At 46.4% G+C, this 19,390-nt stretch overlaps 1 protein-coding gene across 1 annotated transcript in view; it reads left to right on the top strand.

Moving 5' to 3' along the window:
- dnah10 (dynein axonemal heavy chain 10) overlaps positions 1–19,390 on the top strand; it is a 281,462-nt gene that overhangs the window by 93,478 nt on the left and 168,594 nt on the right. The window contains exon 20 of the mRNA XM_073052027.1: positions 10,956–11,435. Coding sequence (XP_072908128.1) covers positions 10,956–11,435 — 480 coding nt within the window. The remainder of the gene's footprint in view (positions 1–10,955; positions 11,436–19,390) is intronic.

The following is a 19,390-nucleotide window of genomic DNA, read 5'->3' on the forward strand; positions in this document are numbered from 1 at the left end:
AACATCAAACACCCAGTCCACTAATCAGCAACAAGAAAGAAAGGGTGAGAACATGAAAACTAACACAGAACTGAAAGAGGCCAATATGAACTACAGTTAGTTTGAAATACAGTCCAATCCATAGATCTCAGAATTTTGATAAAGTCTCTGAGAGCAAGCGTTCGAACCCAGTGGCCTTCACGCAGGAAGTAGCTTGAACCCAGTGGCCCCTCCGCGGTAAGCGACCCGAACCCAGCGGTCTTTCCGAGGGAAGTGACTCAAAACCAGCAGCTTCTCTGATGGAAGCTACTTAGACCCAGTGGCCTTTCCAAGGGAACCACTCAAACCCAGTGGCCTTTCTGATGGAAGCTACTTGAACCCAGCGGCCTTTCTGAGGGAAGAATCTCAGATCCAGTGGCTTTTCTGTGGGAAGCGACTTGAATCTAGCAGCCTTTCCGAGGGAAATGACTGGAATTGATGGCTTTGTGGCAAAGTTTGCAGATGATACAAAGATAGGTGGAGGGTTTGGTAGCGCTGAGGAAACAATGCAGCAGGACTTAGATAAATTGGAAGAATGGACAAAAAAGTGGCAGATGGAATCCAGTGTTGGGAAATATACGATAATGCATCTTTGTAAAAGGAACAATAGTGCCGACTATTATATATTATGTAAATGGGGAGAAGGTTCAAACATCAGAGATGCAGAGAGACTTATGAGTCCTCGTGCAAGACTCCCAGAAGGTTAATTTACAGGTTGAGTCTGTGGTAAAGAAAGTAAATGCAATGTTGGCATTTATTTCAAGGAGAATAGAATATAAAAGCAAGGAGATAATGCTGAGCCTTTATATGACACTGGTCAGGCCGCACTTGGAGTATTGTCAACAGTTTTGGGCCCCATATCTCAGAAAGGATGTATTGTTATTGGAGAGAGTCCAGAGGAGATTCATGAGGATGATTCCAGGAATGTAGGGGTTAAGATATGAGGAGTGTTGGGTAGCTTTGGGCCTGTACTCACTGGAATTTAGAAGAATGCAGGGAGATCTCATTGAAACCTATCGAATGTTGAAAGGACTAGATAGGGTGGATGTTTCCTATGGTGAGGGTATCCAAAACTAGAGGGCCCAGCCTCAAAATTGAGGGGGTGACCTTTTAGAACTGAAGTAAGATGGCATTTTTTTAGCCAGAGAGTAGTGACTCTGGAATGTTCTGCCACAGACTGAGGTGGAGGCCAAGCCCTTGGGTATATTTAAGGCGGATGTTGATCATTTCCTGATCAGTCAGGGCATCAAAGGATATGTTGGGAAGGTAAATGTATGGGGTTGAGTGGGATCTCGAATCAGCCATCATGGAACATCAGAGCAGAATTAATGGCCTAATTCTGCTCCTATGTGTTATGGTCTTATGGAACCCAGCAGTCCCTCTGAGGGAAGCAACTCAAATCTAGCAGCCTTTCTGAGGGAAGCAAATCAAACCCAGTGGCCTCTCTGTGGGGAAGCGAATCAAACCCAGTGGTCTTTCTGTGGGAAGTGACTCGAACCCAGTGGATTATAGGAGGGAAGTGACTTGAACCCAGTGGTCCCTCCGAGGGAAGCAAATCGAACCCAGCGGTCTTTCCAAGGGAACAGACTCGAACCCAATGGCCTTTCCAAAGAATGAGACTCGAACCCAGTGGCCTTTCCAGGGGAACAGACTCGAACCCAGTGGCCTTTCCAAGGGGAACAGACTCGAACCCAGTGGCCTTTCCAGGGGAAGAGACTCGAACCCAGCGGCCTTTCCAAGGGAAGAGACTCGAACCCAGTGGCCTTTCCAGGGGAAGAGACTCGAACCCAGTGGCCTTTCCAGGGGAACAGACTCGAACCCAGCGGCCTTTCCAAGGGTAAGAGACTCGAACCCAGTGGCTTTTCCAGGGGAACAGACTCGAACCCAGTGGCCTTTCCAGGGGAACAGACTCGAACCCAGTGGCCTTTCCAGGGGAACAGACTCGAACCCAGTGGCCTTTCCAGGGGAAGAGACTCGAACCCAGCGGCCTTTCCAGGGGAACAGACTCGAACACAGTGGCCTTTCCAGGAGAACAGACTCGAACACAGTGGCCTTTCCAAGGGAAGAGACTCGAACCCAGTGGCCTTTCCAGGGGAACAGACTCAAACCCAGCGGCCTTTCCAGGGGAACAGACTCGAACCCAGTGGCCTTTCCAAGGGAAGAGACTCGAACCCAGTGGCCTTTCCAGAGGAAGAGACTCGAACCCAGTGGCCTTTCCAGAGGAAGAGACTCGAACCCAGTGGCCTTTCCAGGGGAAGAGACTCGAACCCAGCGGCCTTTCCAGGAGAACAGACTCGAACCCAGCGGCCTTTCCAGGGGAACAGACTCGAACCCAGTGGCCTTTCCAGGGGAACAGACTCGAACCCAGTGGCCTTTCCAGGGGAACAGACTCGAACCCAATGGCCTTTCCAAAGAATGAGACTCGAACCCAGTGGCCTTTCCAGGGGAACAGACTCGAACCCAGTGGCCTTTCCAAGGGGAACAGACTCGAACCCAGTGGCCTTTCCAGGGGAAGAGACTCGAACCCAGCGGCCTTTCCAAGGGAAGAGACTCGAACCCAGTGGCCTTTCCAGGGGAAGAGACTCGAACCCAGTGGCCTTTCCAGGGGAACAGACTCGAACCCAGCGGCCTTTCCAAGGGTAAGAGACTCGAACCCAGTGGCTTTTCCAGGGGAACAGACTCGAACCCAGTGGCCTTTCCAGGGGAACAGACTCGAACCCAGTGGCCTTTCCAGGGGAACAGACTCGAACCCAGTGGCCTTTCCAGGGGAAGAGACTCGAACCCAGCGGCCTTTCCAGGGGAACAGACTCGAACACAGTGGCCTTTCCAGGGGAACAGACTCAAACCCAGCGGCCTTTCCAGGGGAACAGACTCAAACCCAGCGGCCTTTCCAGGGGAACAGACTCGAACCCAGTGGCCTTTCCAAGGGAAGAGACTCGAACCCAGTGGCCTTTCCAGAGGAAGAGACTCGAACCCAGTGGCCTTTCCAGAGGAAGAGACTCGAACCCAGTGGCCTTTCCAGGGGAAGAGACTCGAACCCAGCGGCCTTTCCAGGAGAACAGACTCGAACCCAGCGGCCTTTCCAGGGGAACAGACTCGAACCCAGTGGCCTTTCCAGGGGAACAGACTCGAACACAGTGGCCTTTCCAGGGGAACAGACTCAAACCCAGCGGCCTTTCCAGGGGAACAGACTCAAACCCAGCGGCCTTTCCAGGGGAACAGACTCGAACCCAGTGGCCTTTCCAAGGGAAGAGACTCGAACCCAGTGGCCTTTCCAGAGGAAGAGACTCGAACCCAGCGGCCTTTCCAGGGGAACAGACTCGAACCCAGTGGCCTTTCCAGGGGAACAGACTCGAACCCAGTGGCCTTTCCAGGGGAAGAGACTCGAACCCAGCGGCCTTTCCAGGGGAACAGACTCGAACACAGTGGCCTTTCCAGGGGAACAGACTCGAACACAGTGGCCTTTCCAAGGGAAGAGACTCGAACCCAGTGGCCTTTCCAGGGGAACAGACTCAAACCCAGCGGCCTTTCCAGGGGAACAGACTCAAACCCAGCGGCCTTTCCAGGGGAACAGACTCGAACCCAGTGGCCTTTCCAAGGGAAGAGACTCGAACCCAGCGGCCTTTCCAGAGGAAGAGACTCGAACCCAGTGGCCTTTCCAGAGGAAGAGACTCGAACCCAGTGGCCTTTCCAGGGGAAGAGACTCGAACCCAGCGGCCTTTCCAGGAGAACAGACTCGAACCCAGCGGCCTTTCCAGGGGAACAGACTCGAACCCAGTGGCCTTTCCAGGGGAACAGACTCGAACCCAGTGGCCTTTCCAGGGGAACAGACTCGAACCCAGCGGCCTTTCCAGGGGAAGAGACTCGAACCCAGTGGCCTTTCCAGAGGAACAGACTCGAACCCAGTGGCCTTTCCAAGGGAACAGACTCGAACCCAGCGGCCTTTCCAGGGGAAGAGACTCGAACCCAGTGGCCTTTCCAGGGGAAGAGACTCGAACCCAGTGGCCTTTCCAGGGGAACAGACTCGAACCCAGTGGCCTTTCCAAGGGAACAGACTCGAACCCAATGGCCTTTCCAAAGAATGAGACTCGAACCCAGTGGCCTTTCCAGGGGAAGAGACTCGAACCCAGTGGCCTTTCCAGGGGAAGAGACTCGAACCCAGTGGCCTTTCCAGAGGAAGAGACTCGAACCCAGTGGCCTTTCCAGGGGAAGAGACTCGAACCCAGCGGCCTTTCCAGGAGAACAGACTCGAACCCAGCGGCCTTTCCAGGGGAACAGACTCGAACCCAGTGGCCTTTCCAGGGGAACAGACTCGAACCCAGTGGCCTTTCCAGGGGAACAGACTCGAACCCAGCGGCCTTTCCAGGGGAAGAGACTCGAACCCAGTGGCCTTTCCAGAGGAACAGACTCGAACCCAGTGGCCTTTCCAAGGGAACAGACTCGAACCCAGCGGCCTTTCCAGGGGAAGAGACTCGAACCCAGTGGCCTTTCCAGGGGAAGAGACTCGAACCCAGTGGCCTTTCCAGGGGAACAGACTCGAACCCAGTGGCCTTTCCAAGGGAACAGACTCGAACCCAATGGCCTTTCCAAAGAATGAGACTCGAACCCAGTGGCCTTTCCAGGGGAAGAGACTCGAACCCAGTGGCCTTTCCAGGGGAAGAGACTCGAACCCAGTGGCCTTTCCAGGGGAAGAGACTCGAACCCAGTGGCCTTTCCAAGGGAAGAGACTCAATCCCAGTGGCCTTTCCAGGGGAAGAGACTCGAACCCAGTGGCCTTTCCAAGGGAAGAGACTCAATCCCAGTGGCCTTTCCAAGGGAAGAGACTCGAACCCAGTGGCCTTTCCAGGGGAAGAGACTCGAACCCAGTGGCCTTTCCAGGGGAAGAGACTCGAACCCAGTGGCCTTTCCAGGGGAAGAGACTCGAACCCAGCGGCCTTTCCAAGGGAAGAGACTCGAACCCAGCGGCCTTTCCAGGGGAACAGACTCGAACCCAGTGGCCTTTCCAGGGGAACAGACTCGAACCCAGTGGCCTTTCCAGGGGAACAGACTCAAACACAGTGGCCTTTCCAGGGGAACAGACTCGAACCCAGCGGCCTTTCCAAAGAACGAGACTCGAACCCAGCGGCCTTTCCAGGGGAACAGACTCGAACCCAGTGGCCTTTCCAAAGGAAGAGACTCGAACCCAGTGGCCTTTCCAGGGGAACAGACTCAAACCCAGCGGCCTTTCCAGGGGAACAGACTCGAACCCAGCGGCCTTTCCAGGGGAACAGACTCGAACCCAGCGGTCTTTCCAAGGGAAGAGACTCAAACCCAGCGGCCTTTCCAGGGGAAGAGACTCGAACCCAGTGGCCTTTCCAGAGGAAGAGACTCAAACCCAGCGGCCTTTCCAGGGGAAGAGACTCGAACCCAGTGGCCTTTCCAGGGGAAGAGACTCAAACACAGCGGCCTTTCCAAATGATGGGACTCAAACCCAGTGGCCTTTCCAAGGGAAGAGACTCAAACACAGCAGCTCCTCTGATGGAATTGACTCAAACCCGGCGACCTCTCTGAGACGAGCAACTCGTGTCCAGCAGCCCCTTTGAGGAGAGCGACCGCTCACTCTCCTCCGCATTTGCCTCACTGTTTCAGTCTTCCTCAACGCTTTAATCAGCAAGAAATATAGTCGATCATGGCCCCTCGCCCCCTCTCTGAGCTTCTTCTCGTGGTAGCTTGTGGTCACACTTCTCTTCTGGAGTTTTCTTGGGAACAGCAGAGTGCTAGCTCACTCAGTCGATCTACAGGCTGTAAGCCACAGGTTCCAACAGTTTCAAACAAAAATTAAGATGAAAAACATAAGTAGAAGACGTAGAAAAACTGAAATGATTGACCATCTGCAATACGTCGCCTGAGGAATAGTTGTTTACTGGTACCATCTTGACCTGAAGCATTAATCCTGACACAGCCTTTGCTGAGAGCTGTGGTGGAATACAGCATGGGGATGTGGTAGAGTGCAGCTCAGGGCTGTGGTTGAGTACGGCTTGAGGCTGTCGCTGCTGTGGAGGTGCAGGTGTCTTGGTCCTGGCTCATAGCACATGGCATTTATTAGTGTAGCGTGGAGGTGTCTTGGTACAAGCAGTTACGTGCTTTCGCATATTGACAGCTGGCGAGACCCTCTCCCTACCTGTAAACTCATTGGCTTCCAAAGCTCTCTGTGTGAAATTTATAGCTGAGCTGCTACTGACAGATTGAGGCTGGTTTCCCAGCCTGAGTCCTGGGAGCCCTGGGGAAAGTTGTGCTGCCACATTCCTCCCATGAGGAATTTGACATGGAGCTTAGGGAATTGCCAGTGTTGGCGACTGGGTGTTCATGAGGATATAGTAAGTAGAGGGGTGAAATGTGTTTTTTTTGGGGTAGCAGTGAGATGGGGTACTGCCTCATTTCATTATAGACTCTATCTTAATCTGGATGAGGGAGCAACATAATATTTCCAAGCTTTTAGATGAACTAAATGGACTGTGAGAGGGATGCAAAGAGGCTTCAAGATGACTTGAGCAGATCAAGTGATTGTTCAAAAACATGTCACAAAGAATATAACACGGAAAAATGTAAAGTTATCCACTTCGTAAAGGAAAACAGGAAGGTGGTATATATAAAATGGTGTTTGATGCCTAAAGAGAATTTGACACCCTTGTTCACCAGTCACTGAAAGCAGACACTAAGAGGTAGTAAGCAGTTGTTGTTAACAAGACAAATAATATGTTGGCTGTCATTGCAAGGTTTTGAATGCAGGGACAAAGATGTCTTGGTGAGACCACAATTGGAGTATAGTTACTTAGGAAAGGATATACTTTCCCTAGTGGGAGTGCAGGGAATAGTTACCGTCACTGAATCATTGCTGAAGGATGGCTGTAATTGGGAGCTGAATGACCAAAGTTACATGTTGTATCGGAGGGATAGGAAGGTAGGCAGAGGGGAAGGCATGGCTCTGCTGGTAAAGAATGGCTTCAAATCAGTAGAAAGATGTGACTTAGGATCGGAAGATGTTGAATCCTTGTGGGTTGAGTTTAGAAACTGCAAAGGTAAAAGGACCCTGATGGCAGCTGTATACCGGCCTCCCAACAGTAGCTGGGATGTGGACCACAGATTACAATGGGAAATGGAAAAGGTGTGTCAAAAGGGCAATGTTATGATAGTCATGGGAGACTTTAACATGCAGGTTGAATGGGAAAAGCAGATTGGCAATGGATCTCAAGAGAGTGAGTTTGTTGCATGTCTGTGAGACGGCTCTTTAGAGCAGTTTGTCATTGAGCATACTTGAGGACTAGCTGTACTGGATTGGGTGTTATGTAATGAACTGGAGGTGATTAGGGAGCTTAAGGTCAAAGAACCCTTAGGAGACAGTGATCACAATATGATTGAGTTCAACTTGAAATTTGATAGGGAGAAAGTAATGTCTGATGTAGCAGTAAAGGACACTACTGTGGTATGAGAGAGGGGTTGGCCAAAGTAAACTCGAAGGAGGTGCCAGCAGAGCAGCAGTGGCACGAGTTTCTGGGAAAAATGAGGAAGGTACAGGACAAATGTATTTGAAAAATGAAGAAATACTCAAATAGCTGACAAGGGAAGTTAAAGCTAATGTAAAAATAAAAGAGAGGGCATGCAACAAAGCAAAAATTAGTGGGAAGGTAGAGGATTGGGAAGCTTTAAAAAATCTACAGAGAGCAACTAAAAGAACCATTAGAAGGGAAAAAATGAAATGTGAAAGCAAGCTATGAAACAATATCAATGTGCATAGTAAAACCTTTTTCAAGTACATAAAAAAAGGGAGATGAGAGTGGATATAGGACTGCTAGAAAATGAGGCCACAGAAATAATAATGGAGGACAATGAGATGGCAGATGAACTAAATGAGTATTTTGCATCAGTCTTCACTGTGGAAGACACTAGCACTGTACCAGATGTAGTGCGTGAAGGAAGAGAAGTGAGTGCAGTCACTATTACAAGCGAGAGGTGTTCAAAAAGCTTAAAGACCTAAAGATACATTAGTCACCCAGATCAGGGTTTTGAAAGAGGTAGCATTAGATATTGTGGAGGCATTAGCAATGATCTTTCAAAAATCATTGAATTCTGGCATGGTGCCAGAGGACTGGAAAATTGCAAATGTCATTCCACTCTTTAAGAAAGGAGGAAAGCAGCAGAAAGGAAAATATAGAACAGTTAGCCCGACCTTAGTGGTTGGGAAGATGTTGGAGTCAATTGTTAAGGATGAGGTTATGAAGTACTTGGTGACATAGGACAAGATATGACAAGGTCAGCATGGTTTCCTTAAGGGAAAATCTTGCCTGACGAACCTGTTGGAATTCTTTGAGGAGATTACAAGTAAGATAGGTAAAAGGGATTCAGTGGATGTTGTATATTTGGACTTCCAGAAGGCTTTTGACAAGGTGCCACACATGAGGCTGTTTACCAAGTTAAGAGCCCATGGTATTACAAGAAAGCTACTAGCATGGTTAGAGCAATCACGAGGAAATCTGCAGATGCTGGAAATTCAAGCAACACACACAAAATGCTGCTGTGTTCCACCAGCATTTTGTGTGTGTAGCATGGTTAGAGCATTGGCTGATTGGTAGGAGGCAGTGAATTAGAATAAAATAATCTTTTTCTGGTTAGCTGCCAGTGACTGGTGGTGTTCTGCAGCAGCTGGTGTTGGGACCACTTCTTTTTATGCTGTAAATCAGTGATTTAGATGATGGAATAGATGGCTTTGTTACTAAGTTTGCAGATGATATGAAGATTGGTGGAGGGTCAGTTAGTGTTGAGGAAACAGGTAGGCTGCAGAAGACTTAGACAGATTAGGAGAATGGACAAGGAAGTGGCAAATGAAATACAAAGTTGAAAAAGCTATGGTCATGCACTTTGGTAGAAGAAATAAATGTGCAGATTATTTTCTAAATGGGGAGAAAATCCAAAAATCTGAGATGCAAAAGGACTTGGAGTTCTTGTGCAGAACACCTGAAAGTCAACTTGCAGGTTGCGTCGATGGTGAGGAAGGCAAATGCAATGTTAGCATTCATTTCAAGAGGTCTAGAATATAAGAGCAAGGATGTGATTCTGAGGCTTTATAAGGCACTGGTGAGGCCTCACCTTGAGTATTGTGAACAGTTTTGGGCTCCTCACCTAAGAAATGATGTGCTGGCATTGGAGAGGGTTCAGAGACAGTTCACAAGGATGATTCCAGGAATGGAAGGGTTATCATACGAGGAACTTTCGATGGTTCTGGGTCTGTACTCCCTGAAACTTAGAAAGATGAGAAGGGATCTCAATGAAACCTTTTGAATGTTGAAAGGCCTAGACAGAGTAGATGTGGAAAGGATGTTTCCCGTGGTGGGGGAGTCTAGAACAAGAGGGCACAGCCTCAGGATAGAGGGGCATCCATTTAAAACAGAGATGTGGAGAAATTTCTTTAGCTGGAGGGTGATGAACTTGTGGAATTGTTAAAACGCACAGCTGTGGAGGCCAGGCTGTTGGTTAAGGCAGAGATTGATAGGTTCTTGATTAGACATGGCATCAAAGGTTAAGGGGAGAAGGCCATTGAATGGGGTTGAGGAAGGGAAAGAGGATCAGTCATGATTGAACTGTAGAGCAGACTTGATGGGCCAAATGGCCTAATTCTGCTCCTGTGTCTAATGGTCTTATGGTTTTATTGGTTGTGCTCACGATGAAGCAGCCTGAATCTACAACCCTCTGTGGCCTCTTGCGATCTTGTGCATTGGTACCTCCATACCAGCTGGTAATGCAACCAGACAGAATGCTCTCCACTGTATTTTGATTGGTATTTGAAAGAGCTTTTAGTGACATACCAAATTGCCTCAAACTCCTAACGAAGTAGTGTTACTGGCATGCCTTCTTTGTGATTGCACTGAATCTGTTGTAATCTCTATCACAGAGGACTGTGGAGGCCAAGTTACTGAATTGGGGAGAGAGTGGGGCAATGCTATTGATCAGCCTTCTTTCTACTCAATGTTTGAGCAATCTTGCAAGACTGAATGGTTATCTTCTATCGTTCTAAAGTGTTGGTGCTGGGACCCACGATTTCCCTTATTACTTAAGGCATCGGGAAATAACACCAACTTAATTGGGGGATTGGAGATTTGGCCTCTTCTCTCCTGCTCTGACCTGGCTAGCTGTGGGAACAATCACTGTTGTCCTTCTTGAAATGTGTAATTTGGGCTCTAGTGATTTGCTGTTTTTAAAGAGGATTTCAAATTCCTTTTAAGTCAGGAAATGCAAGAACACTCCTCCAGGCCCACAAGAAACCCCGTGCTTCTCCTACCTGGGCTCAAAATGAAGACCCTCCATTCTGTGAGGGCGTTTCCTCGGTGGGTGAATGTAAAACTAGGGGACGTGATCTCAGGTAGTTGACATTTAAAACTTCTGGAATGGGGAGATTGAGGAGAGACTTAAACTGCACTGTAGCAAATTATGGGACACTTGGAAAGCATAAACAGGTGGAGCCTGTATCCGAGCAGGGGTTCCCAATCATTCAGCAAGGGGTCCATAGACTTCAGGTTGAAACCCCTGGTCTAGAGAGTACAGGAGCTACCAGAAAGGAAGTGGAGGCAGCAAGCTAGTTCAACAGTAAACTGGCCTTGAAGAGCTCTGATTTAGCATTCCTGACCTAGTGCTAAAAGCTTGAGAGGAGGCTGGGTGATTTTCTTTCGAACAGTACAGACATGGTAAGCTGTCCGTAAGTCCCTGTCCTATCTCAAAATGTGTACCAATGGAGGTTTATTAACCTGAAATGTCAACTCTTTTTCTATCTCCATGATGCAATCTGACTTGCTGTTGGTATTTCAAATCTCCCCACCCAAATGCATTAAAGTAACAGATGATTTCCTTGTTATAGTTGCCTACATTTCTAGCTCTGCATAAACTTCTCTCTATTTCATGTGTTACAGCGGTTTGTCCGGTGGATGCATAGATCCTGCATTGAATGCTTTCCGCAATATATTGAAGGAGATGATGAGCCAGTCATCTTTAGCTTCTGCAGTGACATCTCTCAGCATCCACAGATTATAGAGCTAGCTGTTTCCACAGGCCAGAACCTACAAAAACTTCTTGGTTCTTTGGGCAAGTTTCTGAATAGCTGGAAGAAATACCGAACATTGTGGAAGATGGACAAGTCTATTGTCGTGGAGAAGTTTGCAGCAAGAAATCCCTCCTGTGTTAGATACGACGAGAAGCTGCAGTTCTACACCAGAATCAATGAGGAAGTGGCACAACAGCCACTTGTGAAAGATGAGCAATGCATTCGGCTGCAGCTGAGGCCCTTGGCATTTAGTATCCAAGAAAATGCAAATGCATGGGTGCAATCACTTGGGAAATGTCTGAATGAATCAGCCAAACGGGAATTGTATAGTCTAAAGCATGAACTCGAGGTAATCCTTCATGCATTGTTGAGATTAATAACGAGAAGCAGGAGTTGGTCATTTGGCTCTTGTGCTTGCACCACTGTTCAGTAAGATTATGACCAATCTTTAGTGCCATTTTGCTGCATCACCTCGTATCCCGTGATCCCTTTATATCTATTAAAGTCTGTCTTAAAATACTGTTTCTGAGCCTCTACTGTCCTCATGCAAACATTTACTATCCTCTGCTTGAAGACACTTATTTTTTCTCTTCACAGAATGGCTGACTCCATTTTTTCCCCCTGAGGTTGTTCCCCCTTTGTTCCAGACACCCCAGTCACACCAGTCATCAAAACAACATTGACTCCTTCAGAGTTTGAACTTGGAATGCTCAATCTCTCTTCATATGGCAAACTCTAGAATCAGGGCAACATAAAAGATTGCAGGGGCTGGAATCTGGAAAAAAAACAAGCTGCTGGCAGAACTCATCAGGTCAAGAGGTATGCATGGCCGATATTCAGGTTAACATCCCTTCTACCCCCTCAGATGCTGCTTGACCTACTGAGTTTTCCCAGTTGTTTATTTTAAATGCAGGAATCTGCCTGGAGAACTTACATTTCATTCCTTCTATAACAAGTGTATTCTTGTTTAGGTGGAAACAACAGATAGAACCATAGAACATTACAGCACAGAAAAAGGCCTTTTGACCCTTCTTGGCTGTGCCGAACCATTTTTTTGCCTAGTCCCACTGACCTGCACCTGGACAGTCAGTGTACCTGTCATCCATGTACCTGTCCAAGTTTTTCTTAAATGTTAAAAGTGAGCCTGCATTTACAACTTCATCTGGCAGCTCATTCCACATTCCCACCACTCACTGTGTGAAGAAGCCCCCCCAATGTTCCCTTTAAACTTTTCCCCCTTCACCCTTAACCCATGTCCTCTTGGTTTTTTTTCTCCCCTAGCCTCAGTGGAAAAAGCCTACTTGCATTCACCCATCATAATTTTATATACCTCTATCAATTCTCCCCTCATTCTTCTACGCTCCAGGGAATGAAGTCCTAACCTATTCAACCTTTCTCTGTAACTCAGTTTCTCAAGTCCCAGCAACATCCTTGTAAACTTTCTCTACACTCTTTCAACCTTATTAATATCCTTCCTGTAATTTGGTGACCAAAACTGCACATGATACTCCAAATTCGGCCTCAGCAATGCCTTATACAACCTCGCCATAACATTCTAACTCTTATATTCAATACTTTGATTTATAAAGGCCAATGTACCAAAAGCTTTCTTCATGACCCTATCTACCTGTGACACCACTTTTAGGGAATTTTGTATCTGTATTCCCAGATCCCTCTGTTCTACTGCACTCCTCAGTGCCCTACCATTTACCTTGTATGTTCTACCTTGGTTTGTCCTTCCAAAGTGCAATACCTCACACTTGTCTGTATTAAACTCCATCTGCCATTTTTTCCAGCTTGTCCAAATCCCTCTGCAAGCTTTGAAAACTTTCCTCACTGTCCACTACACCTCCAATTTTTGTATCATCAGCAAATTTGCTGATCCAATTTACCACATTATCATCCAGATCATTGATATAGATGACAAATAACAATGGACCCAGCATTGATCCCTATGGCACACCACTAGTCACAGGCTTCCACTCAGAGAAGCAATCTTCCACTACCACTCTCTGGCTTCTCCCAGTGAGCCAATGTCTAATCCAATTTATTACCTCACCATGTATACCTAGCAACTGAATCTTCCTAACTAACTTCCCATGCGGGACTTTGTCAAAGGCCTTACTGAAGTCCATGTAGACAACATCCACTGCCTTCCCTTCATCCACTTTCCTGGTAACCTCCTCGAAAATCTCTAATAGATTTGTTAAACATGACCTACCATGCACAAAGCCATGTTGACTCTTCCTAATAAGTCCCTGTCTAACTAAATACTTGTAGATCCTATTTCTTAGTACTCCTTCCAATAATTTACCTACTACCGCCGTCAAATTTACCGGCCTATAATTTCCCAGATTACTTTTAGAGCCTTTTTTAAACAATGGAACAACATGAGCTATCCTCCAATCCTCCGGCACCTCACCCGTAGATACTGACATTTTAAATATATCTGCCAGTGCCCCTGCAATTTCAACACTAGACTCCTTCAAGGTCTGAGGGAATACCCTCTCAGGTCCTGGGGATTTATCTACTCTGATTTGCCTCAAGATAGCAAGCACCTCCTCCTCTTCAATCTTTATAGGTTCCATGACCTCACTACTTGTTTGCCTTATTTCCATTGACTCCATGCCAGTTTCCTTAGTAAATACAGAAGCAAAAAACCCATTTAAGATCTCCCCCATTTCTTTTGGTTCCATAGATGGTATTTCACATGTGGTCTCATTGCCCACATTTGCAGAAAGAGAAACAGAGTTAATGTTTCTGGCCAAAGAGCCTTTGTCAGAGCTGAGGAAGAGACAGAAGAGGTTTGCAGGGAGGTTGGTACAGGGGTATGTCTCTAATTAGGTAAAATCAGTGTGACCGTGGGGATAAGCTCTAAACAAGGTTATATGGTCAGTGAGTCAATGGGAGCAGTTCGAGAGTTCCAACATACATAGATGAAAGACTGTTGGAGAAAAGGAGGAATGTAACAAACTGAGCTGATATCACTGATACAGAATGAGAAAATCAGGTCAACTGAAGATGTAGAGATCACTGCCAAGTCCAGATGGCTGCAATTTAACCAGGAAAAGGATGCAAGCTTGCATCAGATCTCTTAGTAACAGTGCAGGAGCACACAGGTTAATAGATCAGAATGGGATTGCGTTGTAAAATTAAAATGGCAGGTTACAGGAAGCTCAGGACTGCCCCTGTGGATTGAACACAGGTACTCCTCAAAGACATCACCCAATCTGCATTTGGTTTCTCAAGGTGCAAGAGACCACATTGTGAACACCATTTCCCTTTCTACACAAATGGTCTTTCCAGGTTGGAGCTGTGACTGGATGAACTCTGAATCATTTGGGAGGCTGAGGGGGTGGTAGATAGAACATATAGAGAGGTAGTTACACCCAAGATGCAGGACGCAGGAGACAGTCAGGAAGGGGAAAGGGGTTAAGGAGACAGTGCAGAGTACCCCTGAGGCAACCCCCCTCAACAACAGGAATACTACTTTAGATACTGTTGGGGGCAAAACCTACCAGAGGAAAGTAACATTGGTCAGGTCTCTGGCACTGAGTCTGACTCTAACTCAGAAGGGAAGGGGGGAGAAAAGGCAAGTTGTGGTGATAGGGCATTTATTAGTTAGGGGAACAGAAAGGAGGTTCTGTGGACGAGAATGAGATTCCCGAATGGTATGTTAACTCCTGTGTGCCAGGGTCCGGGACATCTCGGATTGAGCTTTCAGCATTCTTAAGTGTGAGGGTGAGCAGCCAGAGGTTCTGGTCCATGTAAGTACCAGTGACATAGGTAGGAAAAGTGATGAGGTTCTGCAAAGTGAGTTCAGGGAGTTAAGTGCTAAGTTAAAGAGAAGGACCATCAGGCTTGTGATCTCAGGATTGCTACCCATGCCACATGCTAGTGAGGCCAGAAATAGAAAGATCATTCAGTTTAACATGTAGGTAGGGAGTTGGTGTAGGAGGGAAGGCATCAGATTTTTGGATCATTATTCTTTCTACCAGAGAAGGTGGGACCTCTACAGAAGAAACAATTTGCACCTGAACTCGAGGGGAAGGTTTCCAATGCTGCGCGGAGGAGGAGGGGGAGAGTTTAAATGAGAGATGCAGCGAGGTTTGGAACCTGAGTGTCAGAACATACAGTGGAGAAGTTATGGAGACGGGTGTTGTTAAGGCCTCAGACAGTAAAGAATTAAAATGTTCAGTATGATGCGACTCGTGGCCTGAGCTGTGTATATTTCAATGCAAGAAGTATCGTAGAAAAGGCAGTTAAGGTCAGGGCATGGATCAACACATTGCAGGAGGGTCTGGAATGGCAGCTCAATATTCTGGGTTTCCATTGTTTTAGACACAACAGAGCGGGAGGGATTAAAGTGGGAATGGTGGTGTTACTAGTCAGGGAAAATGTCACGGCTGTGCACAGTCGGGACAGACTGGAGAACTTGTCTAGTGAGATGTTATGGGCGGAACTGAGAAATAAGAAAGGCATGACCAGTTTAACAGGGCTATATTACAGACCACCCAGTCTCATACTGGGTGAGGAACAAATTTATAGAGAGATCACAGACTGTTACATGAAACGTAAAGTTGTTGTAGTAAGTGATTTTAACTTTTCACATATTGTCTGAGAACCCCATACTGTAAAGGGACTACATGGGATAGAATTTGTCATATGTGTTCAGAAAAGTTTCCTTCATCAATATGTAGAAAGAGCGTGTGTTACTTGATCTGCTATTAGGAAATGAGACAGGGCAGGTGGCAGAAGTTTGAAGGCATAAGGTTGCCCTAGCAGACAAGGTAAAGCAGAATCGTAAAGGATTCTTCAGATATTTTAAAAGCAAAAGGATTACAAGGGACAAAATTGGTCCTCTGCAAGATCAGAACGGTAATCTATGCTCAGAGCCAAAAGAGATGGGGGAGATAGACATAGAAACATAGAAAACCTACAGCACAATACAGTCCCTTCAGCCCACAAAGCTGAGCCGAACATGTCCTTACCTTAGAAATTACCTAGGGTTACCCATATCCCTCTATTATTCTAAGCTCCATGTACCTATCCAGGAGTCTCTTAAAAGACCCAATTGTATCTGCTTCCACCACCATCACCAGCAGCCCATTCTATGCTCTCACCACTCTCTGCATAAAAAAAACTTAACCCTGACAATTCTTCTGTACTTACTTCCAAGCACTCTTGTGCTAGCCATTTCAGCCTTGGGAAAAAGCCTCTGACTATCCACACGATCAATGCCTCTCATCATCTTATACACCTCTATCAGGTCACCTCTCATCTTCTGTTGCTCCAAGGAGAAAAGGCCAAGTTAACCTAGTCTCATAAGGCATGCTCCCCAATCCAGGCAACATCCTTGTAAATCTTCTCTGCACTTTTTCTATGGTTTCGACATCCTTCCTGTAGTAAAGCGACCAGGACTGAGCACAGTACTCTTAAGTGGAGTCTGACCAGGATCCTATATAGCTGCAACATTACCTCTTGGCTCCTAAACTCAGTCCCATGATTGATGAAGACTTTCTTAACCATATAGTCAACCTGCACAGCAGCTTTGAGTGTCCTATGGACTCGGACCCCAAGATCTCTCTGATCCTCCACACTGCCAATAGTCTTACCATTAATACTATATTCTGCCATCAGAATGAACCACTTCACACTTATCTGGGTTGAATTCCATCTGCCACTTCTAAACCCAGTTTTGCCTCCTATCAATATCCTGCTGTAACCTCTGACAGCCCTCCACACTATCCACAACACCCCAACCTTTGTGTCATCAGCAAATTTATTAACCCATCCCTCCACTTCCTCATCCAGGTCATTTATAAAAACCATGAAGAGTAAGGGTCCCAGAACAGATCCCTAAGACACACCAATGGTCACCGACCTCCATGCAGAACATGATCCGTCTACAACCATCTTTTGCCTTCTGTGGGCAAGCCAGTTCTAGATTCACAAAGCAATGCCTCCTTACTTTCTCGATAAGCCTTGCATGGGGTACCTTATCCATTCTTGAATTCAAGATCTTGAATGGGTTTTTTGCATCTATTTACTTGGGAAATGGACACAGTGTAGAAGTGAGGCACAGCAGCAGTGAGGTCATGGATTCTACACTGATTACAGAGGAGGAGTAGTTTGAATTCTTGAGGCAAAATAGACTGGATAAATCTTCAGGGCCTGACAAAGTGTTCCCTCAGACCCTGTGGGAGGCAAATGAAGAAATTGCAGGTGCCCTAGCAGAAATATTTAAATCATCTTTAGCGACAGGTGAGGTACCAGAGGATTAAAAGATGGCTAATGTTGTTCCGCTGTTTAAGAAAGGCTCTAAAAATAAACCAGGAAATTATAAAAATTTTTGGAAGGTCTTCTAAGGGACCGCATATATGAATACTTGGATAGACATGAACTGTGATTAGGGATAGTCAGGGCGCGCGTGTGTTTAGGGCATGTCTAACCAATCTTATAAGGATTTTCGAGAAAGTTACCAAGAAAGTTGATGAAAGCAAGGCAGTGAATGTTGCCTACATGGACTTCAGCAAGGCATTTGACAAGGTTCCGCATCAGGAGGCTGGTCAAGAAGGTTCAGTCGCTTGGCATTCAAAATGAGGTTGTAAATTGGATTAGACATTGCCTTTGTGGGAGAAGCCAGATCTGTAGTAGGTGGTTGCCTCTCTTACTGGAGGTCTTTGACTAGTAGAGTGCAGCAGGGATCAGTGTTGGGTCCACTTTTGTTTGTCATCTGTATCAATGATCTGGATGATAATGTGATTAATTGGATCAGCAAACTTGAGGATAACACCAAGATTGGGGGGTGTAGTGGACAGTGAGGAAGACTATTGAAACTACAATAGGGTCTGGACCAGCTGCAAAAATGGGCTTAAAAATGGCAGATGGAATTTAATGCAGACAAGTGCAAGGTGTTGCACTTTGGTAGGATCTACTAGGCTAAGTCTTACACAGTGAATGGTAGGGAATTGAGGAGTGCAATAGAACAAAAGGATCTGGGAATACATGTCCATAATTCACTGAACAGGTTGATACAGTCATAGAGAAAGCTTCTGGCACATTGGCCTTCATAAAGCAAAGTATTGAGTATGGGAGTTGGAATGTTATATTGAAGTTGTATAAGATGTTGGTGAGGCCTAATTTGGAGATTTGTGTGCAGTTTTGGTCACCTGCCCACAGGAAAGATGTAAGTAAGGTTGTAAGATTACAGAGAAAACTTACAAGGATCTTGTCGGGTCTGGAGGACTTGAGTAATAGGAAAGATTGGATAGTTTAGGACTTTGTTCCTTGAAATGTAGGAGATTGAGAGGAGATTTGATAGAGGTAAATAAAATTATGAGGGGTATAGATAGGGTAAATGCAAGCATGCTTTTTCCACCGAGGTTGGGTGGGACTACAATTAGAGGTCATGGGTTAAGGGTGAATGAAAAATTTAAGGGAAACGTGAGGGAAAACGTCTTTACTCAGAGGGTTATGAGTGTGTGGAATGAGCTGTCACCACAAGTGGTGCATGCTAGCTTGATTTCAACATTTAAGAGAAGTTTGGATAGGTACATGGATGGTAGGGGTATGGAAGGCTGTGGTCGCAGTGCAGGTAAATGGGAGTAGGCAGTTTAGGTGGCTTGACATGGACTTGATGGGCTATAATATATCTCTGCATGGTGTGTCAGTTTTGTTCAGAAGTGCTACATTGGGGAATTATTAGCTGTTGTTAAAGATGCCAATATATCAATGATTTGGAATTGGTGGCTTTGTTGCAAAGTTTGCAGACGATATGAAGATAGGTGGAGGGGCAGGTAGTTTTGAGAAAGCAGAGAGGCTACAGAAGGACTTAAACAGATTAGGAGAATGGGCAAAGAAATTGCAGATGGAATACGGTGTCAGGAAGTGTATGGTCATGCACTTTGGTAGAAGAAATGAAAGGGTTGACTATTTTCTAAATGGAGAGAAAATACAAAAAACTAGGGTGCAAAGTGAATTGGGAGAACTTGTGCAGGATTCCCTAAAGGTTAATTTGCAGGTTGAGTCCGTGGTGAGGAAGACAAATGCAATTTTAGCACTTATTTCAAGAGGACTAGAATATAAAAGCAAGGGTGTAATGTTGAAACTTATAAAGTGCTGGTGAGTAGGTTTGGGCCCCTTATCTTAGAAAGGATGTGCTGAAACTGGAGAGGGTTCAAAAGAGGTTCACAAAAATGATTCCAGGATTGAATGGCGTGTCATATGAAGAGTGTTTGATGGCTCTGGGCTTGTGTTCACTAGAATGCAGAAGAATGAGGGGTGACCTAATTGAAACCTATC

The sequence above is a fragment of the Hemitrygon akajei genome, chromosome 7 (assembly GCF_048418815.1).
Source record: "Hemitrygon akajei chromosome 7, sHemAka1.3, whole genome shotgun sequence".
NCBI classification, from domain to species: domain Eukaryota; kingdom Metazoa; phylum Chordata; class Chondrichthyes; order Myliobatiformes; family Dasyatidae; genus Hemitrygon; species Hemitrygon akajei.